Source organism: Pleuronectes platessa, chromosome 6 (genome assembly GCF_947347685.1).
Source record: "Pleuronectes platessa chromosome 6, fPlePla1.1, whole genome shotgun sequence".
Taxonomy (NCBI): Eukaryota; Metazoa; Chordata; class Actinopteri; order Pleuronectiformes; family Pleuronectidae; genus Pleuronectes; species Pleuronectes platessa.
Window position 1 is genome coordinate 27,549,582 of NC_070631.1, and position 26,044 is coordinate 27,575,625.

Genomic DNA, 26,044 nt, shown 5'->3' on the forward strand with positions numbered 1-26,044 from the left:
TCAGTATTTTAACCAGGTTTCTGTTGTAAGTTCTCTAAATAGTTATTATTGAAGGTTCAATGTGTATATTTTAGTGATATCTAGTGGTGAAGTTACATGTTGCAGCTTAATAACCCTCACCTCACCCTACCCTTTTCTAAACATGAAAGAGAACCTGTAAAACATGGTGATCTCCGCAGAGAGGACCTACTCTTGATAAAGTATTAAATATAAAGGTCCTTTTCTACGGTAAAGAAAACAACTGTACAATTTAGTTGAAACACACTAATGAAAACATCACTAAGATTATTTTATATTCAATTTCTGCCAATACATATCTTACACACTGAACTTTTTAAGGGAACAGGATGTCACACAGCAGCAGGATGTGAAGCAGTTTAACATTCAATTGAAATCATCTCCAGTGTTTTATGGTTCACAGCAAACACTGACCTCAGTGCTGTTATGACATCACTGAGTGAAAGTGAACTGTCTGCACAAAGCCACTCTTTTGAATGCTACCACATCACCTGCTGCCTTTGTATCTACAGTTTGATGTGAAGCTGCTCTGAGCAGAGAAAGCTAGTCTATGTTCTTAGTTTTCTCATCACATCTGTGAGAAGCTTCAGTCAGGGATCACAGCTCAGAATCACTTTGGTAAATTGTTTTATTCAAGTTGTGTTTAAAGCACAGCGAGTGTGTGAATATGTTACTCAGACCAGAAACTCAGCTGACTGACCTCAATGAAAGCAGAGGAATACAGAATCTGTCAAACAGCAGTGAGAAAGCAAATACACAAAATAGTGGAGTGGGTTTTATCAAAAGAACTCAGATTAAAATAAATTAAGAGGCATACCAGGAGTTGGAGTATTTCACTTCAATGAAAAATCTAAAAAGAACAGATGTGAGTATAGAAAGGCACTTTATGTAACTTATGGAAGTAAATTCAACAACACAAGCTTTTTACAAAAGCATGTTTAAAAAGTCTGAGCAGAACTGGTGATTTCCTGAGAAACGTGGAGCTAGAGGCAAAGCAGGCTCCATACCAAACTCCAGACCAGTCTTTAGATCGATCAAAAAAGAAAACTGTTGTATTTTAATGACCTCCTACATGTTGGTGTCTCATTACATGATTGATCTCTGAAACTCCACTGCTGATAAAGGTTGATTAGAGCCATAAGTTGTGTTTGATTCTATAAGTAAAAAAGAAATGGTCATGTTGGACTTTTAAAGAAAAAAAATGGTCACCACTCCAAATCAGACGATACAGAGTGGCTGTGATTGAGAGTTTGTCCCCTTTGGTCTGGACTAGCTGGTGGGGTGTCGTCATCTTCAGGGATCCACAAAGGAAACTGCAATGTAGCGGACGCCGGCAGTGGTTGGCAAGCCTTCGTGGTAGTGGGTGAGGCGGCCCGGGTGCATGAGGGCCCAGCCTTTACGAGGAGCGTCTACGGAGCAGTCGTAGCGGAGGAACCTGCATCCACCACCCTGCAGTCAGAGCATGACACACGTTAACATCTGACAGCAGAACAAGGTTCAAGTGCTGGTTGTGCTTGTTCCAGACATTTTTTTTAAATATGCTATTGTATAGATATGATATAATTGTATAGAAGGGTTTAAAGTGATTATTGCGGTTTAAGTTTAGTCTTTTCAGAAATTTTGCTTCGATTTGCATTCGGACTTCTAATACTGAGAGCAACAGAAAGGGAGCTACCATTTTTTCTTTGTGCCAAATAGTACTCCACACTCACTACATACCCCTGGGGTAGAAGTACCCCTGGTTGGGAGTCACTGGTGTTTTTTCTATGGTTACCTGCCACTAAATAGAACCATCAGGGTTCTGTTTATCATTACATGTGGTTAGTAACACTCCATACTGTTCCACTTTACTAGGATTCACCTCACTGACCATTTACACTGTTTGACTAACTTCCTGGCAGCAGATTGTTTCCTTAATAAAATGAATGGAGACATAAAAAAGTGTTCCACACAGGTGACCTCTCTGCGACATGAAAATAATGCTAGTCACAGTCACCAGATCTCAATCCAACTGGACGCCTACGCCAGAGCTCTTCACCACCATCATTACACCACCTGTGTAACTGTTCTTCACCTGTCGCACAACCTGGAGAGTGTATGACAAGCAGCACTGAGGCTGTTCCGGTTTTTGGTTGAGCGAACACATTTACCCATGTTGGAGTTTACCATAATTTGTAATCATCTCTCACAGTGATGTGATAACACTGTGGATTCATGGCTTCAATCTACTGAAGATGCAGGGAAAGAACATGGATGCAACAACTAACACAAGGATCCAGCTTCAGCTGTATGTGTCATGCAAAGAAGACAGACTCCCAAAAAGGAGTGATGCACAGGGAAAGTTTGAAACACTAGAATGTCGATGAACAGGCCAGAACAATGAGGGCATTCCATTTTCAATGATATGACTCTGATTTCAGCGTCATGCTTCTTCAGACCTTCTGAGCTATTCCAAGTTAATATTCACCTTAAAACAGGGAACAGTAACTCCTTCTATACCTTGTATGTGTTATTTACTGACTAGTTTGTGATCCTTTTATGAAGAGATGTAGACTTTATGCTCATCAAACTTGTTCTGATAATAATCTGTATTGATTTCCTCTATATTATTTTTCCACACAATACAAGGATCCATCTGACTATACTTGATTATGGACGTGGCTCAATTCCTCGGCCACACCCTATAAACATTGGCCCCTTGAACATTGGTCGCGTGTATCATGCCCAGATGTACAAAAAGCCTGAGCCCAACAAGAAGTTGGTCATTTTAGCTTCCCAACCACAGTACATGAATGAAGTCCTCCAACAGAATTAAACAGAGTGACTTGACAGTGTGTATAACCTAGAGAACTCCACCATGTAAAGGTATCAAAATATTGCATTTTCAATCGAGGGCGTGTCCGAGGCGTGGCGTACAAATTTGATGTTTTGAAAAGAGTCACAGCCTTGAGGCAACTACATGAAATATTCAGTCAAAGTCCACAGCTCTACCTATTGGACAATTATATGGTCTATTCCTTTATGTTCTCCACATGTCTGGGGTCAAACGAGGGCCTGATCATAGCTGCTTGCAGCATTAATTTTATTCGGTTCATACAAGGTTTATTTACTAATTCTCTACATTTCTGATGTTTTCCTTGACATTTCCTCAAAAGAGAACAAAAAAGGCTGGTGTGATTCAAACTTATTGCTAGTGAAACATAGACAGAGGTCAGCTGAAAGTGCAAAACATGTTCAATCTAGATATATGCTATATGAAGGAAAGATTTTTGGATGATAAATAAATACTGAATAAATAACCAATAATTAGTACCAAATTATATAATGCTCCACTCTGTGAGGTCAAGCAAGTCATCTGATTTACAGCAACATATTATTTGATTTTGAAGGAAAACTGCAACTTGAAATAGAATTCAATATATTCTATGACATTGTGCATAATTTATTTTCAATTTGTGGGTTTGAATTTCACAAACACGACGGGACAGAAGCACCACCATGATGTAACATAGTCATATGGTGAATGACCAATTGGTCTGACTGACATCATTGTGTGTGGATCATGTGATTATATGTTGAGTAAATAACATTTGGTGCTATGCTACCATTGTCTGAACACACTCACCTGGTAATCAAGGCCCACTTGATTGAGTGCAAGGTTAATAGTGAATGTGGAGGCATCATGGTGTGGCTTCAAAGAGGGCTGCTCATCTGGTTTATATCTAACTACAAAGGCCAAGTCAAACTGAGCCTGCAGACACACAGATTGAGAGGAGTCATGCAAAGCATTCGCATAGAAACTGCTCATGTGGCCAGACCCAGAGTGTGTGTACACGACGTACACCCCTCACAGCTCCTGCTCAGTAAAGACAAGCATCAGCTCGGCTCCTAATCAAGCATTCACTTCCAGCGGTGGAGCAGAAAAGCAGAGAGAGAGGAGCAGATCACCTGCATCATCATGTCCTGTAGCGTCTATTACCTGCCTGCTCCTCCACATTTACCTGGTAGTCAATGTCTTTGCTGTTGAGAGCTATGTTAATAGTGAATGTGGAGGCGTCATGGTGAGGGACAAGCAGCGGCTGCTCGTCAGGTTTGTACCTCACCACAAAGTTCAAGGGAGTGGCACACTGATGAGAGAAGACATATTGGTCAGCAGAACAAACAGCAGCAGCTCAGGAGCCACTGAAAAGACACATTATACCAGAAACTGGATATAAAGATGGATGACATGACAGCTCCCAAACATCTGGACAAAATGAAGTCATCAAGATTGCCTCCATGTTAGCAGATAGAACATGGTCGCGTCAAGAGGATTTTTGTCACTTTAGGTAGTTCCTACTGAGAGTCCATTTATCAAATAAGTTTGGTTGTGATTGGTGGGGTGGGTGTATCCATTCTGTGTGCAGACTCTGGCTCCTCATGAAATCGGAAGCACCTGTATCTAGGAAACACTCCGTTTTCAAACACTGGGAGGGGGTAGGGCCGCATGGTCCACCTTTACATACAGTTGTTGGCCTACACATGATCCTCTGCATTGTTCAGTAACTCAATAAAACGTCAAAGATGATTGATAAATGATTAATCACTAATCAAAATCGGACATCTGATGACTGGAATTAATTCAGTACCATGATGAGGAATCACACACATAACCCAGTTCTGCTCATATGTATAAAAAGTAAACCAGTACAACAGTAAAACAAGTTGATGATGAGAGCATTTCTTGTCTGGTGTTAAAAATACATGTGATACAACCATGAACATACACTTTAGTTTATAATGACTGATGTGGATGAATCCGCTGCGAGAAATAGTCCCATACAAAAGCACCTTTTTTTTTTACAGCTTTTGACGACTATTGATTATAAAGTGGCAAAGTGGGAGTAGGCAGAGGTTACAATGTTTGAACATTTTTGACAACATGAAAGGACGGGTTCACAAGTGTCTCATAACAACAGGTGTCTGTGTGAGCACTGAAGCAGCTTCTACTTTTTGACTCATCAGGTTGGAAGGCTTCAGCAGTTACGCATATCAAGTGGGAGTCTTCTGAAGTTAATAGGATATTTCATGCAGCCTGTTCAAAGCTGGAATGTTGCCCAGGTGTGAACATGGTTGTTCATGTCTCACCTCTAACTTAATGCAATCTAATCTACACCCACATTAATATGTTTTTGTTTTAAAATAAAAACCTTATCTCATCTAATCTTAATAATGACATAATCAGGAAGTGGATTATCTGCTCTGCTGTTTGTTGCTTGACTGCAGAAAATACTACGGACAATAAACAACGATTGTGAAAAGAAAGAGGATGGATTTCTTTTCTCTGAGCAAAGTCTACAAAAGTTTTAAAAAATGGGATCAGCAGTGTTTCTAAAGTCTCTGTTTAAGGGGCTGGAAAGTTCCAGAGTGGTGTGGATGCCAGCTGTAAACAAAAGTGATGCGTGTTTAAAACTAAAGGGTGTTGGTGTGGACAAAGTGTAAAATTGGACTGGCGATAATATGGCAGCTGGTTTGGTTTAGAGTACACGAGAAAAGTAGCCGACTTCACAAAAAAAGCAATGTGTGTGTAAAAGGGGCGATTGTCTTATTTAGCAAGTGGCTCAGTTTTCAACTGAACCGTGTGAGTTGCACTCTGCTCAATGGTCCCAGGAGCAGCCAGACTCCTGAAATTGTTTAGGAATAAAATAAAATAAACTTTTCCTCCTGAAAGAAACACTGCAGCCAGTTTCAACCTGCAACAAAGCTGGAGACAGTCAGCTTATATCAACATTTCATGAAGTAAACTGACTCTCTCATCTAACAGTTTGGAATTTAGGAGAGGTCAATTAATTTATTGTCAGCTCAGACTTATTCTCATCTCGTGGGACAGTTGTGTGACCATGAAGTCTTACCTTGGTGTAGTAACCAGGATACATTTTCTCTGTTATTGGTGCTATATACTCCAGTAAGAATTTTTGCCATTCCTTATCAAAGTTGATTTGATTCAAGTGGATATCAATGGTGGGGACGTTCTCATAGCCACCTTGGATTCTGGTGTCCTGAAAACACAAAAATCAACCTAGTCAGATAATTCTTTAATATAAATGACAAATACAGATTATTTTGGCATCGAAATCAGTCAGTATAGTCATTCTTTTATATATATTTACTTGTATTAAGATTTGTTTACTTATTTATTAATTTTCTACTGATGTTTCCATATTTACTATCCTCCTTAAAATGTGCTATGACAATACATTTAACTTTATTTTATCCATATTATCTATGTTCATCTATTATCTCATGTGATCTTTTCTTTTCTTAAAACACCCAATGATTTATCTTCACAATCACATTTTAAACGAAAGAAGATGAAAAACGCACTGCTACACACACACACTGCTACACAAACACACACACTGTTATGATAACATACCCTATTGTCTCCTCCAGACCACTTCCCAAAGTTTTCCAATTCCTCAACAAGGTGGTTACAAGCTATGTCAGAGAAAACTGGGAACCAGTACACATCAGGACAAGGCTGTTGGACAGGAGACACAACACAGTTTAACCAGTGACATCATTTATACATCATACAACCACACTGTTACACACTCATGTAAATATACTGTAAATAGTTTTGTTTCTTTGGAAATATTTGTCTTTACTACTGAAGGAATTTCTTCCCAGTGTCGGGCCACTCACAGTTTCAATCAGCTTATCTTTCATGATGCGTGTGTAGTTCTCATGAATGTAGCGCTCCTGCCAGTCCTGAAACCAAAACACACCACTGACACTGTTCAGTACAATCACGCAGCACGTCTACCATGTTACCAATGTTAAATGTTCTAAGAAGGAGGGAATCTCTGTGGTTTGTGTCGAAGCTGTGGCCCTGTCCCGAACATGGACATTCCCAGATCAGCCTCACTACAAAGTTTTGCGTCCCGTCCATGCGGTTAACCCTAACCCTAACCCTCCAGCATCATCTGAGCCAACACACCACAAGGTGGTGAATGGTTCACAGCTCTTCTACTCTCTAGTGTCCAGGACATATGAGCGCAGATCAGGTAACAGAGGTCTGGTCTATGGAATCAAGGTCTGAGGCCTAACATGCTCTGGTATCATGTGCACTCATGAACCACCTTATGATTGAATATTGTACTTATTTACCATCTTTCTGGTGCGCTTTGGAAACGCAATTACAATAATATACATAATATACGCAATACATTCATTATTAATCAAAAGTTAATAAACAGGTGAACAGTGGGCCAGATCATAATACACAGAACATGTACATATTTTTGAAAAAAAGGACAAAAAGAAGAAAACACTTTTTTCAACAAAGGTTTCTAGCTTCGCTCTGTGCCATAGACAGTAAATAAAAAGCTCAGCACACAAACTATAAAAAGTGACAGTATATTGTAGAACTGTTTTAGGAGGACTCACTAATGACAAGGAATATTTCTGATGTAGCTCCAGAGCATCCACACAGGACAAGAGAACAGGCACTGCAGTAGTATACTTTATGAACTCTGAAAATGTAATGTATGTGTGTGTTATTTTGAAGATAAGATAATACTTCATTAGTCACACCATGGGGATGTTTTTTATATTATAAAATATATCTGAAGTCGAAGGGTATACAAAACATTTATTGCAACTGCACTAACCAAAAGCACATTGATGTTATCATTAGTAATATGAACATGCAGATACATCTGATACATCAGCAGCTATTTAATCGGACGGTCTCACCTCCGGGTTTTCAAAGATCTGCCACAGATCATTATGAAGATGGTTGGTCGGATAGTTCTCTGTTGACAGGATACGACCGAAACTGTGCACGTTGGTTACATACATGAAGATTCCCTGGAGGAAGATTAACAGGTCCAATATTATTATGGACGATTTACATTTACAACTAAGAACATTTATTTTTCATTAGATCTTAGGTCCCTTCCAGATAAAACGTGATGGGTCAAAACTAACTGAAACTATAATTTCCATGCTGTTATGATTCAGTTCATTTTTCATATAAAATCCATTCATGTAAAGATGCTAATGAAATTGGATACCTCTCCTTCTCTGTTACCCACCTTGTTGCGTACGTTGTGGCAGTAAGCCATGTCTGGGTCTAAGATGTGCGAGTTGAACAGTTCCTGGTCTGTGAGCTCTGATCGGAGGATGCTGGCCTTCACCAGGTACACATTGGACACATACGGGACATTCCACACACCCCTAACAACCAGAACAATCTTAGACAATTTACACACCAACCCAAGGATCTAATATCACAAACGGTCCTAAGTTTCCTCTGCCCACTAAAAAGAACCACATGAAAGGATTCCACTTGGAAACCCATGATGTTATAGATATTTCCTACATAAATCTCACCACTGTCTAATGATCACTGTGCAGGGCTCTGTTTAAGTGTCTAGACTGCAGTGTAACGCCGGGTTCACACCGGACGCGGAAGCGACGCCAAAGCGTGGCGTAAGCGCTAATCCCTAGCGCGCCGGCGCTTGGCTGTTCACACCGGACGCTGAAGCCACGCTGAAGCGCCGGGCAGCGCTAATAATATCACCCGTTGATCCAGTATTATAAATGCATATAATTACTTGGTGCTCGAACATTAAGCAACAGCGTCCCAACATTTGTCTTTTTTTGTGTTGTCTTTATACAACATGTTCCGAGGATCATACAACTCACTGTACTTCTCCACTTCAATTATTTATTTAATGTCATCCATGTTAAAGAACTTCTCCGCTGTTTGCTCCGTTAAATATCGGGTGTCGAGGGTAAATTACGTATTCTCCACTCAAGCCTATGTGGAGAATACGTAGCCCCCCCTCTCTCTTTTTATCTTTATCACTGCTTGTGTGGCTGTACTGGAAGGGCAGAGGGGGACATTTATGTGGTTGGTAAAATTGGTAAAATTAAAACTCCAAGACAACAGAAGGTGAATACAAAGTATGGGATGCATATTTGATCATTTATATCATATAAAATATTTCATCAATATCGTTTAAAATCATTTTTCAGTGTGTTTCCTGGCGCGATACGCTCGCGTCAAGCAGAAAAAAAAGACTCGACGCCGAAACGATTGCTTCACGGCGCTAGGCAGCCGCAGCGCAGCGCGGCGCTTCAGCGTCCGGTGTGACCCGCACAAAGGTTTAACATGGGAGTGGATGGGAGCCAGCTGTTTTTTAAGGCTTGGCGCTGCTTCCGCGTGTGAACCCAGCGTAAGTGTTGTCAACAAAAGTCTTATGTTGCTAAACAGGCGTCTCAAGTCTTAAAAGAACAATGTCGGAGCAACTTACACTCTGCGTCCTTGAACTATGTCCACGTAGTCCTCTGACCTGGCGTAGTAGCCATCTGCACTGACAGCTCCCCAGAAGTTGCTCCACAGTCGACCAGGTCGAGTTATCATCGGTGCTACGATAGAACTGAAACACCATAAAAGGAGCATAAGTGTATTCCTTCATCTTGCCAAAGGCTGTGATTAAGGATCGAATCATGTTAACAAATTAGTGTAATAAAGAGATTTACTTTGTGTGGTTGTCACTAGAGCAGTCCAAAGACATCAGCTAGCACCACATTGTTTTTAATATTTCACTATTGATAAATATACTTGCCGGTTTTGTTCAATGAGAATTTTGAGTGTGTTCTCATTCTTTAAGACCACTTCAATGTCCAGGCATAAGAAGTAGTCACAGTCCTTGTCCTTCCGGCACATATCACTGAAAGAAGGGAAAGAAACTGTGTGTAACACTGGAACACACTCCACATGAACAATATGTCAAACACCACATGTGATGACACCTACCCCAAAACTGCCACCTTAATGTTCAGTAGCTCTATGACAATGTCAAACAACATGTGCTACTATTTTAATAGCAGCCAAATTGATTTATAGAAGTCATAAAGATTTTTACTCAGAAATTTAAATATAAAGCAGAGATATAGTCTCTTTAGAATCATTTGAAACTTAAGACGAGTCACAAAGCCAACGGCTAGTTTCATTGGACTCACAAGCCCAGGTTACGGGAGGCAGCTCCGTCCATGTCCTCCTCATGCCCGAAGAGTCTGACGTCCTCATAAAGGCTTCCATGATCCTGCAGGAAAGAACTTATCTGACCTTCGTGATGAGCTTTCTGGAGGAGGAGAAGAAATTAACAAATAGAAAAAAATAATGACATTTGTTTATGTCTAAAAGGAGTGTGAATTACTATTGGCACATAGAGCAGCACATGCCTCCACTTGGTAGGGAAAGATGTTCTCTGAGCAGATTGTGTTTGCACAACTATCATGATATCATGGAGTCAATCATTTTTTTTTTTTTTTGCCTTTACTTTGTTTATGATGAACCTGCACCAATAAAGTTGCATTAGCTGCTAGTAAGTTAGCAGTTCCTATTAGCAATGAAATCAAGTCTTTCCATCAGTCCCAAGTGTTGATGAACGGTATGTGTTCAGATTAACAGAGCAGCGTTTCAAAATGAAAAGAATCAATTGGGTTCAAATAAACTTTATGCAAATTTTTTATTTCATCACAAAATTCTATAGTAAGTTAAACTAAACACTGAAATCTTCAGTTCAATGCATAGCTCATTTGAAGCCTTTATTTTATTTTGGTGTCTCGTTGATATGTGACTTATATTATCATATCCTTATCACTGAATTTTGATATCAGTGTCCTGTTAAATATACTGGTGTCATATTCTTTTTACAGGGTCTTGATTTCAGATGAAGTTATTTTGCTGCAACAGTTGCAACAAAAACACTCAACAGGGTCATTAGAGCGATGTAAATGTATGAACTCTCCTCCCGTTACCTGGCTGTGAATGAAAAGCTTGAGCCTGTTCTTGGGGTACTGCAGCTTCAGGAGGCGTTCAAAAAACACTGCGACAAAGGGGGTGGGCTGCTGAATAAAGATGCCGATCATCACCAGTGGATACTCACTCTCCTGTGGGACAAAAACATGCATCGGTGTACCAGGAGAAAATACTCATTACTTGTACTTTTCGCCAAACATTGATGGGGAAAACTCCCAAAGCCTGAATCATAAATATTTGAAAGAATGAGAAGAGCCTGTGAACAGACCGTAAGAGCTGTGAGAGGATGGAGATCTTCATGACACACTGTGCATCCAGTTTCAAATGTCCAAGTGTTGGGGATGTAGTTACCCAGGTAGTTGATCTGGAGCTGTAAAACAAATGCCTGTTATCACACCTCAATCTAATATATAAGAAGTGAATGCCAGACTAAACCTTTTCAATATCTTTACAAATACTTTGTTAAGACTGAGTTTATGAACTAAACAAATATCTTAAAGCCCCAAGAGGTGTTCCCTCAATGTGGGTGAGTTGGTGTCGTGGACGTGTACAGCTGAGCTGGCAGAGGCACCACCACACTAACTTGTCCACAGACCTGTGGTGTTAAGTTGGCAGTGGTGTGACGGAATGAAAAACACAGCACTGAACATCTAAACTGACAAATGATGACATTTGGAGGGAAACTTTTCTTGTTGTTCATTGTGCTTCAAAGCTAAGAAACTAATAAGCTCTTGAGATTGTTAGCTCACTCACACCACTTTCAGTTCGAGAGGCAGACACTATCTGTTCATTTAAGAGTAGGCTCAAAACCTTCCTTTTTGATAAAGCTTATAGTTAGAGCTAATTAGTGCGGCAGAACGTTACTTGTCTTATGTTCTCAAATAGGAAGCGTTTAATTTAAAAAGGCATAGAGGTATTGATGGCTGATCTATTGAGTGGGCCACATGGTATTCATCGTACTACCATACAAACAAGTAGCGAGTCAGATTTACCTTGAGCCTCAGTGTACACCCAAGTTCAGCCTGTATCATTGATTACAAGGCAAAAACCCCTGATGATGCTAAGACGCAAAGGGAATTTATGACACACGGAGCTTCTCTTTCCAGCTTCTCCTTCCTCTTCTCCATCCCTATCACATCGAAGTAAGTCATATCTCATCAGTACATGTTACTGACTTGATCCCTTCCCCGAGTCCCTTTGCTTTATCGCCCGCAGATCCGGGCCCGCTGTGGCGCACCATGGATTACGATTTGTGGATCGCGCATCAGAGGTCGCAATGGTGGATCCAGTATGGCGGATTCTATATCGTGCTGGCTCATCGTAGTGGGAATGACGGATCCTTTGTCGCGTTGGAGTGAGATAATGGTGTTGGACCATGTCCGAGGCGGCGCCTGATGATGGATCCTAATAAGCGGCAGTGGACAATGACTGTGGACTATAGTGGATCTGATCAGGATGGCGGATCATTATCTTGCTGGCTGCTGACCATGGACTATGATTGCAGCTTGACTACTTGACATATAGTATTGAAGTTATCCTTCAAGATGTTTACCCTCATCAATGCTGCTAAAACCTTTATCTTGATGATGTTTTCCTACACCTCACATCTATTGCACGTCTGTCCGTCCTGGGAGAGGGATCCCTCACATGTGGCTCTCTCTGAGGTTTCTATGTATTTTTACCCTGTTAACAGGGTTTTTAAGTATTTTTTCCTTACTCTTGCTGAGGGTTAAGGACAGAGGATATCTCAACATGTTAAAGCCCTATGAGACGAATTGTAATTTGTGAATATGGGCTATACAAATAAAATTTGATTGATTGATTGATAAGGCAAACTGGGGTGTAGCACGGAAATCAGCCCCATGTTTAGAGATAAGAAGAAGACACAGCAGGCTGTAAACAGCCATCCAGTCAACCAGTTGGCCAGCCACCAGTCCACCAGCCAGCCAACCAGCCAGTCAGCCAGCCAGCCAACCAACCAGCCAGTCAGCCAGCCAGCCAACCAACAAGCTGGCCAGCCAACTAACCAGCCAGTGAACCAGCCAGTCAACCAACCAACTTGTGGCTTCATGATGATTTTACCTAGTATTGCAGTAATCTAATAGAGTACCATTGTCCTGCATAGATGGAGATCTTACTTCAACACAGCCAATCAGATATTTCAGGAACATCAGTGTGATATCATAGATAAAGCAGATGTTCACACTAAGCCAGACAGAAGCTACTGCATAACAAAAGAGCCACAGATGTAACAACACATGAGCTTTCCTATTAAAACACTGATGATCTGTTTAAATACTGTAAATTCAGTGTTATTTGAAATCTGAGATCTGAGATGCTGCTCAACGATTGATTAATAATTGAAAATGTCTTTTCTCATGACACACAAGGAAAATGTATCCGGCTGATATGATTAGCATGTGATGAGACAGTGTGGTTTGACAGGTCAATACTTTGGTTTCTCCATTCCCATGGATGATGACAGGCAAGGTATCATACAGCACATTTCTGGCTCGTACACGACCATCCTCAAACTTCAGTACCACCTCATCTGCGTGAGACACACACAAACACGCACAATTCGATTCAATTTTAATTGCACAACGTCAAATGACAACATACATTATCTCATGGCATTTTACAAAGTAAGGTTGAGACTTGAGACCTTAGAATATTATAGAGAAAACCCAACTGTTCCCACAATGAGCAAGCACTTGGTGACTGGGGAACCAGATTCAACGTGGGCGGCCATCTGCCTTAACCGGTCAAGGGGAGCATCTGGATTATTGCAACGCTTTTTTTACATGCCTTAGTCAAACCTTAGTAACTCGTTTGTAGCTTGTTCAAAATGCTGCTGCTCATATTTTAACTAAAACAAACAATAGGTCTTATATCACGCCAATCCTTAATAACTTTCAAAGCTTAACATGGGCTGGCCCCCACTTAAATTCCACAGCTCTTGCTTGACTCCCTACATCTAGTCAAAACCTAAGGTCAAGGCTGGCTACTCAGAGTGACCAGGTTTTGACTGTCATGGCCCCGAGGCTCTGAAACTCCCTGCCTGACGAGATTAGGCCTGCCAACTTACTTCCTGTCTTTAAATAACTTGAAAATTATAGAAAAACAATTTGACATGTGATTTGTCCTTTTTTTTACTTATTTGAGCAAAGACACCATTGCAAATCATTGGAACTACGAAATAGCTTTAAATTACAGTAATTCAAACAGGCCGCAGATATACACCAATTAGCCACAACAATTAAACCAGTTACAGGTTTAACACTGTTGGCTGTATGTAAAATGTATGTTGAAAAGAAAACAGTGGTTGGTAGGACTGTGGTATGAGGATTTCCTAGGGGACACTATTCATGCCATGGACTCTCAATGTTATCTCTGCAAGCTTTGGCACATCCATCTCACAGAGAACTCTCAAATTCCTTTCTCAGGGAAAAAATGTCCTGCATAGATTTCAGCTCATGTTTAAACGTGCAGCCTGATAATGCCACAACTGTAAAACCTTTCAGGTTAGACTTCACTCCGTCCACTGTGCTGGTGTAGCAGGGCTTCAGTGATCAACTGATTCTGAGAGGGCTGTAACTCATGGAGTTTTTTATAACTGCAAGAGGGGTGGAGCAAATTTGAGGAGAAGTACAGAACACATTTTACTGTTCAGTGGCCGACATAGTGTGCACTAAGTGATTGCAGGAGAGGAGGCAGGTCATTTCATTAAGTCCTACAAGATGTTTATCATCCAGACGTTTCCTTCTGGATGAAAAGAAACATACAATTTCTCAAACGTGTTATTGGAGGTGTGCACTTAGCATTTCTAAAATAACAGGAGAGACTCTGCATCCAGTTAACTACACACAATGTGTTGCAGGATATTTCAGCTCATGCAATGACTCCTCCATGTACACCAAAGTTAACAATGGAGTTTCAAAAGGTTCTGAACTTTTTCACTTTAAAAGCACATAAATAGCTCATAGCACTCTATTGTCCCGATTCACTTCCTAAACACAGGCTCACTTGTTTCCTAAAGGTTGTAAGAGTAGAATTGGAGGTAGAGCCTTCAGTAACCAGGCTCCTCTCCTATGGAACCAGCTCCCACTCTGGGTTCGGGAGGCAGACACCATCTTTACATTTAAAGTTAGACTTAAAATGTTCGTTTTGGATCAAGTTTATAATTGGTTCTGATCAGGGGAGTCCTGAGAGATTCAGATAAAATACAAAAGCACACACAGCCAAACTTGATAAACACTAGGTGCTGGACAGAGGTGACAAAAACCAGACGACAAGAGATGTCTGCTGGTGTTCCCCCAAACTTTTACATTTTGCCTCCCAATAGGCAATGTTTCAGAAACAGGCCCTTCCATCTTTCTTAGTTATGCTACTTTAGTCCTCGACTGGTGGGTGAACTCCCATCATGCCCTGAGCACTTATCTCTCCGCGCTATGTCTCTGTGCCCCCCATTTATTTTACTACATGTCACTTACTTTTTTTCTCTCTCCGTCCTCATTCTACAGGTATCTGATCGGACATTATTCTAATATATATCTCTCTTCTCTCCCCTCTTTTCCTCTCTTCCCCAATTTTTTCTGCACACCCCAACCGGGGCGAGGCAGATGGTCGCCCACATTGAGTCAGGTTCTGTCAGAGCTTTCTTCCAATTAATGAGGGAGTTTTTCTTCTCTCAACTGTAGCCAAAGTGCTGCTTTTTGTGTGAACTGTTAGGTTTCTCAATAATGTAATAAGGTTTGTAGCTTGTTCCTTCAAAATGTCCAATTCAAATAAATTTAATTTAAGTGAATTGAAATGTTCTGTCATCTTAACAATCTTCAATGGCTGCACCTAGAAATTAGAGGCACTCACCGAGGGCTCCATGAAGGTTCTGGAACAGTCTGCATTTGTTATCCACTGTGATATTTATGGATTTCTGAAACATAAAAATACACAGTTTCACTTTATTTGTAATTATCATATCTAATGGAATAAATTATCATATAAAAAACTTAATATTTGAGAAAAAGACCCTTAAAATGAAAGCAGAACAGTGAGATGAAATGACTTGTGAAGCTCACACGGTGCATTCGCTACAATGTTTTTCCAGAGCTTTGATTCCATCAGAATGAAAAGAGAATTATGTCACACTCCACACTCTTCTCTTTTAATATAATCCTGCTTTCTCCCATAAATTGATTCAAGTTGTCTACTCTGCTGTTTTGTTGTTTATCCTAAAACTACTTTCATTAAAACTTTGCCCTTCCTGCAGATGTTTCAAATTAAAATCCCACCAGGAACATGAGAGATTATGCTGAGCTACTGGTAGATTTTAATGTGAAACATCTGTGCAGAAAGTACAGAGAGGCTCACTGACAGCATTTTAGCACCGCTCGAAAAATGGATATGACAGAAAATAAGTCACTAAAAATATTTTTCCTGTTAGAATTAGTAAAACATGACAAATCATATTTCTATAGCAAAACGGAAATAAGATTCCTGCCATTCTGACATTATGATCTGGTTTTCTCATTTTTCAAATTAAAGCCAGTATTTGAGGATTTTTATAACACATAATGAGATATCATTGTGTAGCACAATATTACATTATGTAACACATTTCAAACTTTGATACATTAGCAATTCTATTTTAATACATCTTATTATCAAAGTGCATATCCATAAGGTGAACACCACAGTGAAACAACTCCTACTTTTTTAGCTGGATCAATGTAAATCTTGGTGAAGAACAGCTGGTCACTCTCATCGTCTTCACCTGTCCAGTCGGAAAGCATCTCTTTGATGCTTGGGAGGTAGCCAATGAAACCTGAGGACAGAGCGAACCCAGAGCAGACACAAGATCCAAGTTAAAAGTTTGAAAGGATTCTAGTCTTGTACATCAAACAGATTTACATCTATAGCCATGTACATGAACTCTTGTCACATTCTGTCCGCTCTTTCAAATTACCAGGACCCATGACTACTGCCAGCTTGTTTTTATGACTGCTGACTGCTGACTGCAGACCTGCTCTTTCTTGCTATAAAAAGAAATGGCCAAACTCCTTCCTACAAAGCAAGACCAAGGGTCTGGAATCATACCAGTGGCCTGGGAGCATAAGGCTATCAAGAGTATGTAAAGTTCATCTGGAGCCGTGGAGAGTAGTTGCAGCGCGATGCGGTCGTGGACGACTCAGCATCGACGCCATGACAGACCATATTCAATTCATGTTTTCTGCTACGTTAATTGTTTTAGCGTTTTTTCCACCACTGAATAATTATAACCACCGCTGCTTCAGGATCAGGACTGATGCACATTAAAGGTTCAGTCGTCCTGTATGTGTCAGACTCTCCTCTGTTTTCTCCTCACTCCCCTGCTGACCTGCGCTCACTTAACACTTAACACTATCACAATAAACACCATCACTGATCACAAGTTATTAGGACACGTACAGGACTGACGTTTACTTTGTGTTTGATTCACTCTAGATTTTGAGACACACATTTAAACCTGAGACTAACAGTCAGGACATGAGTTAAAGTGACAAGAACGATCTGGATTCATGATCCGACATCATTGATTAAAAACTAAATACATGTGGTTATCAGTTGTGTGAAGAGGGACAGAGTCAAGCGCACACACACGCACGCACGCACACACACACACTCCTGCAGATTATGATGTAACACAGTGTTTTAACTTAATTGTTGCAGAAGAAATTTATCCAGGAACATTAATATGAATTCAGCAGGTTTGAATAAAGATCAGTTGTAAGTGTGATGATTAGAAAACATCAGAGGAGCAGAGTCCCTTGTTGACCAGTGTAGTAATGCGCCTCAGTGCAGTGGTGCTGCTAAGGGGGCCCGGGGCGGGTGTAATCACAGTTTGTCCTTTTTAAGCCTTTGGTGCAGTTCACAAGCCTAAACTGAATGAATATTACATCAGTCTGGAGATCACTGACCACTGTCTTAGACTTACTGTTGTATTCTGATTTTAAATAGAAAACTTCTATTCTATTCTACTTCTTATTACTGTTACAGAAAATGTCTGTAACAGTAATAATAACATTTAATATAACAGATTAATTTCATCACAGTGTGAAAGTTATGTGTCCTGCCCCGACTGTGAGTCGGACAGGACTGATGGACCTACCTCCTGAGCCCAGGAACCTGTTGCCCTCCCTGACGTGAGGATGTTTGTCTTCCAGGTGTCTGTCGGGCCAGATCAGGCTCTCAGAGGAGAACACCACCTTGTGTTTGGCCTGCTGGAACTTCTTGAGCAGCTCTTTAGGACCCGAGGCAAAAACCACATCATAGCTGTATCGAACAGGAAGTGAAAATAGAAAACTTTATTGCACTGTGTATAAGCTGTGTGTGTGTGAAGCCAATGATATAATTAAAGTAAATTGAGGGGTTGCCTTCATAAGCAGACAGCATTTTTTACTTGGACAATTAAATTGCCAGTGGTTGTGTTTAGTCGCATAAAATGAACTGCTAGAATAAAAATACAAAAACATACTCTCTCTTGATTTCATGAGTGATAATAAGTGTAAGTACAATAACCATTACATGTTTTCCCATATACTACTTTCCATTACTTTTGAAGCTGCTTTAAGATAAAGTTCTACAATATAGGAGACATCTTTATAGCTTTTTTTCCAATGAGTGCAATGAGAAGTCATAAAATCCATAAACCAAATAATTTCTAACACCAGAACTCCAAACTTGAGTTTTCGCCAAGCAAATCAGCCAAAGAAAACCAGCAACAAAGATGAAGTGATAACTCTTACTACAAATAAGTTTATTTGGATATTGCTTATCGAGGTGTAGATTTGTTCTGACCTGCAACTGGCTGAAAACAGACCTAATCAGCTCCATACATAATTTTGAAAACCACAGTAAAACTGCTCACTTAAAGCTGAAATATGCTACTCCAACTCCGTTATGGATGGACAGACGGATATGTATGGTTCTCCGAAGGCTGTGGGTCCTGAAAACAATTCACAGCCAAAACAGTAGGTGGCGCACGTTTTTTTTGTCGAAGACGAGCTTAGAGAATCATAGTTGACTCTGAACACGCGTAGAAAGGACAGTTTTAGCTAGGGATGCACCGATATGGAAATTCTTGGCCGATACCGATACCGATATTTAAAATAACAATCTGGCCGATAGGCGATACCGATATTTGTTTATTTTCTTTTTGTTGTTAATCATTCACCCTTTTGTGCCAGAAAAATAATTAAATCATTATTTAAAAGCACTATTTAAAAAAATGTCAGCCCTTCATCACTCTTATCTTTTAATGAGCACAAATTGAATCAGATTTATGAAACAATCTTTGATTTAACTAAACTTTATTTAACAGAGACATATTATACCCATTTTACCGCAAGTTGAAATGGTTCCTCGGGATCTTAATGAAATGTCTGTAACATATTTTGGTCAAAATACCACAAGGATAATTTAAAACAGCACCTTTTTACCCTGTCTAAAACAGCCCTGTTAAAGTATCATTATAGAGAACGCTCTTCTCATTGATTTACGGTAGCAGTATTGCCCGTTTATTAGATGTGTTACGGCTTCTGTGTGTATGACGTATGTTGTCAATTCCCTTGTTACCTGTGCATGAGACGGATGAATAGAGCCGGTGCACATGAGAATAAAGTACTTAAACAGACGCTACGTTCATACTTTTTACGCCAAGTTACACTGCGTGAGTCAAGATAACTTAACAAGCCCTCCTCAGTTTTACCTGTTTTTAGTGTCGGGCAGAAATCACATCGCGTCAACACCCACCGTGGCCCTTCGCGATGCTTGTTTGAATTAAACAGTCGGATTCCCCTGGTCCGCACCAGTTCTCAGTCAGCTGCTAGGCGCCAACCGAGGTGCACCGCAGGGTGCACCGCAGGGTGCACCGCAGGGTGCACCGCAGGGTGCACCGCAGGGTGCCCCCCCCACGCTGAGGTGATCCGCGAGAAGGGCCCGACACGCGTCCAGAGTGGCCGCCGCTGACCGCGTACCCGGTACCCTCCAACGGCCCGCTTTCCGCGCCGGCGATGGACACCGCCCCGCGGAAAAGCCCCCGCACCAGTGACGCCGTAAGGTGCCACCGGATGAGGACCTCCCGGTGCCGCACACTGAGCCTCCGGCGGCGCGGAGAGGAGGGCGACGGAGCGACTGCTCCCCCAGCCGCGGCACGTGCCCAGCGGTTTTACCACAAATATGAACATCGGCCAATGATATCGGTGAAAGTCAAGTTTATTACCGATAAGCCGATATCAGTTAACGAGGCAAATATCGGCCGCTACCGATGTTCGGACGATAAATCGGTGCATCCCTAGTTTTAGCTGAAATAAAGTGACAACCAGCAGGTCAAAATGCTTGCATGCATGTTATCGTTTCTTAGCGCAGCGGTTACCCGGTCTTGTTTCCGAACTGCGTTGCTAATTCCACGGCTTGAAGCTACACGGAGGCAGCTAGCTTCCCCTCAAGCTTCAACACACAGTCATAATCCGATTAGTCGATTAATCGTTTCAATAATCAATGAATAATAAAGAATAGAATAGTCGTTAGTTTGCAGCCCTAATATCAATAAACTAATTAATAAATTCCACCTATAGATAATGGATGTCAGTCTCAATGGAAATATAAAAAACTATTCCTTTAAATGATTTTTGCGGACACAGAGAGACAACAACGCCAACTCAAAAAAAGTCTGGTTTACTAATAGCTGATGCAAAAACTGCATGTAAACTAAGATATGACACATTTCAGACACAGCTTTCTTCCCTAAAGTGATGTTGTAGTGGAAATAAATGTAAACAATGGCTGCCTGAAGGATAGATTAACACCATGATACCTCTAGTCCGGTATGGTTTGGAGAATGTTCAGCAAAATCTACTTTGAGTGAGGTCCAGTACAATATAAAAGTGTACCTGTCAATAAAAAGGATGATTCTTTCCTCATTCTTCATTTCCTCCACAGCTGCTTTGAAAAGTTGCACTTTTTGGCCTCCTCCTGGAGCGGATGTGTAGTTGCCTCCTTTCCATTTCTGACCCCGACCAAGAACCTTAAAACATTCATATAAATATTCACTGAGATTTGGAAAAAATTGAATATACTGTATTTATCATTCATTTATCTTCTTTTCTGCTTCTAAAATAAAAAAAACTTACATTTCTTTATAAGTTATAATCAGTATAAAACTATGTCGATCCCAAACTAATATGTTTCCTTTTAGAGCATAGAGAGGGGCTTTCAAGTCTAGACAGTAGGAGAGGAACTTGCTGTAGGGGTTCCTACCTGAACAGTGTAGTTGAAGTGTTTAGCCGACCTCAAGAAACGCCTGAAGCCATCTGTCTCTTTGGTTGCAACTGTCACAACAAGAAGTTTCTCTGAAAAACATAATATCAAAGAGGAATTCAAGAAAAGGCTCTGTGTGCACTTTTTTCCTCTTGCCTTAAAGGAATAGTTTACCCAAAAATGATAATTCGCTCATTATCTACTCTACCCTATGCCTAGGGGGGTTTGGGTGAAGAGATTGAGACCATATAACACTTCTGGAGTTTCAGGGGTAAACCGAGTAGCAGCTGAATCAAATACAACTGGAGATATAAGGGACTTATCTTCAGATGTAAAAAAAACTACAGATAAAACACATAACATGTCTCCATTCTGCTCGTGTGGTGTCATCCAACATTATCATTCAACTCGAAACGGAAGATATCAGCAGACATTTAGGCTTTAAAACACGGTTCATATGAACCCGTTTCGAGTCCAAAATAACGAAGGTCGGGGCTTATGGACACTTGGATGATACCAAAGGAGCAGTATGGAGGCCTTTTTTTTTCTTTTTACTGTTGTTTTATTATGTCTGAAGATAAGTCCATAATATCTTCAGTTGTATTGGATTCAGCTGCTACACTGAAACTCCAGAAGTGTTTTGTGGACTCAACTCCTCACCGATCCCTCCATTGGCATAGTGGTGAGTCGATAATGAGTGAATTATCATTTTTGGGTGAACTATTCCTTTAATCATGAATCGACTCAGAGATACAATAAGTTTCAGGGATATCCTGATTATGCACAAAGATAGTCTGATCAGAAATAAAACTGAAAAGTACTAGATTTATCTAATTAAATCCCTGCAATCCCTGTATCTATTACCATGCATCATAATTATAGAACTAGACTTCAACACAGGCTATAAATATACATATATATAGACAGAACCACATGATTAAATTAATAATGAATTGTTCACCTTGGTTTATACTGTTGTCTACACAGCAGATGGAAGTGAAAAAGCTGCTGAATGGTTATTTAGCTGTGTTACAGATGATTTGCTGATGAGCTCATTCATTTAATGCGCTGGGCTGTAGCATCCATGTTAAAATCCAACAAGGAAACTTTGTTGCATCACTCTGTATGTTCTTCTTTCTTAACTGTGACACAGCCTTTAAGAAACACATAACTTTACAAATCTTTACAAATACCTTTGTTACTGCTGCCACTGGTAATGGTGAATCACTCTCAGCTCTCTCAGTATATGGATTGCTTTTAAGTTTTTTAAAGATCCATAACAATCTGAAACCTCTGAACAGCCATTCGCCACTCAACTTTTATAGTCTTGGAAAAATATATCGAGACAATTCTGATCGGTTAATTCAGCAAAAAAATCATAATATTAATAACTTTTTATAGCACCTTTCAAGGAACCCAAGGATGCTTTAAATAATGGGAAATAATGAGAATGCTGTAGCAGTGACAGACGTTTTTCCATCTCTGTACAATCTGCCGTGGAAATGTACAAAGCCAGCAACTCAACTTTCACTTTAAATGATGCAGAGATTATCACAATTTGTCTACTGTAATCTGGAGATATGAACTGGTGGGAGAAATTATTTTAAAACATGATATTGGGTCAGTTTGATGGTAACCTCCTACCACAGCTCCCCTACCATCACACTCCATGAACTGGAGTGTGAATTAATAAGAGCCCAACTATTGACTTCACTTTAAAGTGAGTAGCATACACAGAGTTAAATCTGATGTTATTTGGAACTTTGTAACAGTTGTAGTTACATAAGAATACACAACTTTAATTAGGTGTTATTGGGGTAGAATGACTATTCTTGTGGTACTAACTTAGCATATTAACATTGTCATCTACACAGCAACTTCCTCACCATGGACATGCACAGCATAGGGCTGAAGTTGCCTGACTGACTTGTCCCTCAGGAGACAAACGTTTCATTGTGGTTGCATTAATAGAAGTAACCCAATCGTTCTTTAAGTTTGATTGCATTGCTTGTATAATCCAGTCATAAAAGATTTGTTAAAAAAGATGCAGTCATATCCTTTCCACGTTTTCATGTGACACTGTCCAAACAGGGTGACTGTGTCTGCATTTACTAAATCTACTTTTTGAATATTTGCTTTAAATGATGTACACAATGTCAACCCATAATGCTCTAATTTTATATATTAAGAGTTTATTTCCAAAGTTTCAAAGTTGTGGTTTGCAATCAGATGACAGTGTTAAGCCCGATACGCAAAATCACATTGCTGCTTAAAGTAATTTACAGGAAACAATAGCCTATCTGACTAAATTGTTAACTTACACTAAAGTGTTAACTTACACTTTAGTCTGATAGGCTATTCATATCTCATCAATACATGTTACTGACTTGACCCCTTCCCCGGAGTCCCTTTGCCTTATCGCCGGCAGATCCAGGGCCGGAGCTGTGGCCACACCATGGATTACGATTTGTGGATCATGTATCAGAGGTCACAATGGTGGATCCAGTATGGCGGATTCTATATCGTGGGGGCTGATCGTAATAATAATGGAGGATCATTTATTCCGTTGTCATCAGATAATGGTGGTGGACCACGAACGAGGTGGCGGCTGATGATGGATTCTATTTGGCGGCAGTGGACAATTACTGTGTGTGGACTATAGTGGCATCCGATCTTGATGGTGGATCATGATCTTGCTGGCTGCTGACTATAGACTATAATTGCAGAAGGACTGCCTTCAAAATGTTTACCCTCATCATTGCTGCTAAAACCCTTATCTTGATGATGTTTTCCTATACTTGACATATATTGCACTTCTGTCCGTCCTGGGAGAGGGATCCCTCACATGTGGCTCTCTCTGAGGTTTCTACGTTCTTTTCACCCTGTTAAAAGGGTTTTTAGTAGTTTTTCCTTACTCTTGTTGAGGGTTAAGAACAGAGGATGTCACACCATGTTAAAGCCCTATGAGACAAATTGTGATTTGTGAATATGGGCTATACAAATAAAATTTGATTGATTGATTGATTGACTTGCATGGAGGGGGGAGAACGGTGTAGCTCTTTTTTTTCAGGTCAAAGCAATGGCCCCCCTTAAAGTCTGTGCACGATCCTGGTCCTTACTCACTATCAATGAGCGGTTCTTAGGAGGTAATCACGGAAAACTCTTAGCTTAAGTCCTGGTGGCTGTAGAAGATTGGCATGCAGAATCCTGTCATTACTGAGTGCTTTATAACGGCTGACAAAGAACAATATCCTCCTAATATGCAAGGACCAGGTTCGTGGTACTCCTTCATTGTTCCATCCATGAAGAAACTAAAAGATGATGTCCTGGTGAGTCAAACCATGTGTCTCTGAAGGAACTCAGAACATTTCCCTGAATGACTCCCAACTCAAATCGTTTGTTTAAATGTTTCCTCAACTTTACTCTATTGTTTACCAAACACCTGGAGTGTGGCTGTAGGAGAGCACGGGGGGAGACTGGCCTGATCAACTTTTCCTCCGGAACCAGGTCACCTGTTCAGATAAACCCTTCATACTCGGTCCATAACAAACTGCTGCCAATCTCAAACATGTTCATAAAGCATGGCTAGTCTAGCCTGGAGCTAACCTTAGCGTTAATTTCGTTAGCAGAGCTGACAGCCCCCCGGCTGCACCGACACCAGCCCCGTCCACGTCAGCGGCATGGATGCATTGGGGAACTAAATTAGCATTAGCACTACAGTCTCCGAGCGAGGGGGGGCTGACAACTGAATCTCAGCTTTTCCCTCCAGGCTACTGTTGTTTAGGCCAAGGGTGAAAACTGTCTCATATACTGTGCATTAGCTAACAACTCTGCTGGAATCTTCTAGCAGACATGTTTGTCATTTCAGAGGGAGAGCGTTTCCTTCCACATGAGCCGGGGAGTCAGCCCCGGTCCCGCAGCGCTGCTCCGAGCCCACACATGCTGGGTCTACTGGGTGCTGCTGACTTACCTTCAGGGATCCGCTGTTCCTCACACTGTGTCAGAGGAAGAAGAGCACAGACAATAACTCCTGGAAACAACAGCAACGACCAGAGTGTCATTTCTGCCAAGTGAAAGCTGGCGTCCCGGTGAGGAGAAGCCCTTTTCCTTCTGCTCCAGTCTGAGGAGGGGAACTCTACAGAAGTGTGGTCTGCCGGCACCGCCTTCTGTGTCCGTCTGTCTCTCCCTCCCCCTCTCTATCGTACAGCTGTTCAAATAATTCAGTAAAACAACACTAGTATAAAACAGTATCTTTCGCTTATTTGGAATGCCGAAGGTCAGAAGGCAAGGGCTGCATACATTCCCAACACCCACTGCCCAGATGGAAAAACTCTGCTCTGTTACAGACAGATGATCCAGCTGTTCAGTGAACATGATCACTTGCACGTAGTCTGCTCCCTCCACCACACTGCCCAGCTCTCATACTCCTCTCCAATATGACGTTGAATACCATATAAATCTAGTGATGTTTTCACTAGTGGGTTTCATCTAAATTGTATGAATTGTTGTTTTATTTACCATAAGATTAGCCTTTTATGCTTACATCAGTAGCGGGTCCTCTGTGGAGGCCGCTTCGTTTTTATTTACAGTAGCCCAGACTGAACAAACTAAACACCTTTTCAGTTTGTATGCCAACTGAAGGCTACCAGAGGTTCTTTTTCATGTTTCGAAAGGGGAGGGTGAGGTGAGTCGTATTCAGCTGAAACAACAGTGTGTACAACTTACACACTTAACCCTTTAACACATTTATTCAACAAGTCAATTCAAAGTGCTTTACATAAGATATGAAATCCAAATTGTAAAACAAATATACAGTATACCATTACAAAACAGCAGGATTTTGAAGTTAGTTAGTGACAGGGAGTAAGTTTAAACAGTAAGTTATGTTTCACTTTCTCTGCGTTAGTGAGGACT

General features: G+C 40.7%; 1 protein-coding gene across 2 annotated transcripts; it reads right to left on the minus strand.

Annotated features, from left to right (window-relative positions):
- Positions 1 to 628: 628 nt before the first annotated feature.
- On the minus strand, positions 629 to 25,503 carry plod1a (procollagen-lysine, 2-oxoglutarate 5-dioxygenase 1a). 2 transcript variants are annotated; one of them, XM_053425131.1, is made up of 19 exons: positions 25,101 to 25,503; positions 21,131 to 21,222; positions 20,764 to 20,897; positions 17,982 to 18,145; positions 16,546 to 16,658; positions 15,704 to 15,767; positions 13,288 to 13,385; positions 11,103 to 11,204; positions 10,834 to 10,965; positions 10,033 to 10,154; positions 9,636 to 9,740; positions 9,321 to 9,446; positions 8,097 to 8,238; positions 7,756 to 7,869; positions 6,703 to 6,768; positions 6,434 to 6,538; positions 5,910 to 6,056; positions 4,020 to 4,145; positions 629 to 1,467 (listed from the first exon to the last, which is right to left on the minus strand). In XM_053425131.1, the coding sequence occupies exons 1-19, from the start codon at positions 25,189 to 25,191 to the stop codon at positions 1,312 to 1,314; spliced, it is 2,199 nt and encodes a 732-aa protein (XP_053281106.1). In that variant the 5' UTR covers positions 25,192 to 25,503; the 3' UTR covers positions 629 to 1,311. The 2 variants fall into 2 exon arrangements, with proteins under 2 accessions (XP_053281106.1, XP_053281105.1); XM_053425130.1 differs by lacking the exon at positions 4,020 to 4,145 and adding an exon at positions 3,644 to 3,769 and having other exon boundaries at positions 25,101 to 25,502.
- Positions 25,504 to 26,044: the final 541 nt, after the last annotated feature.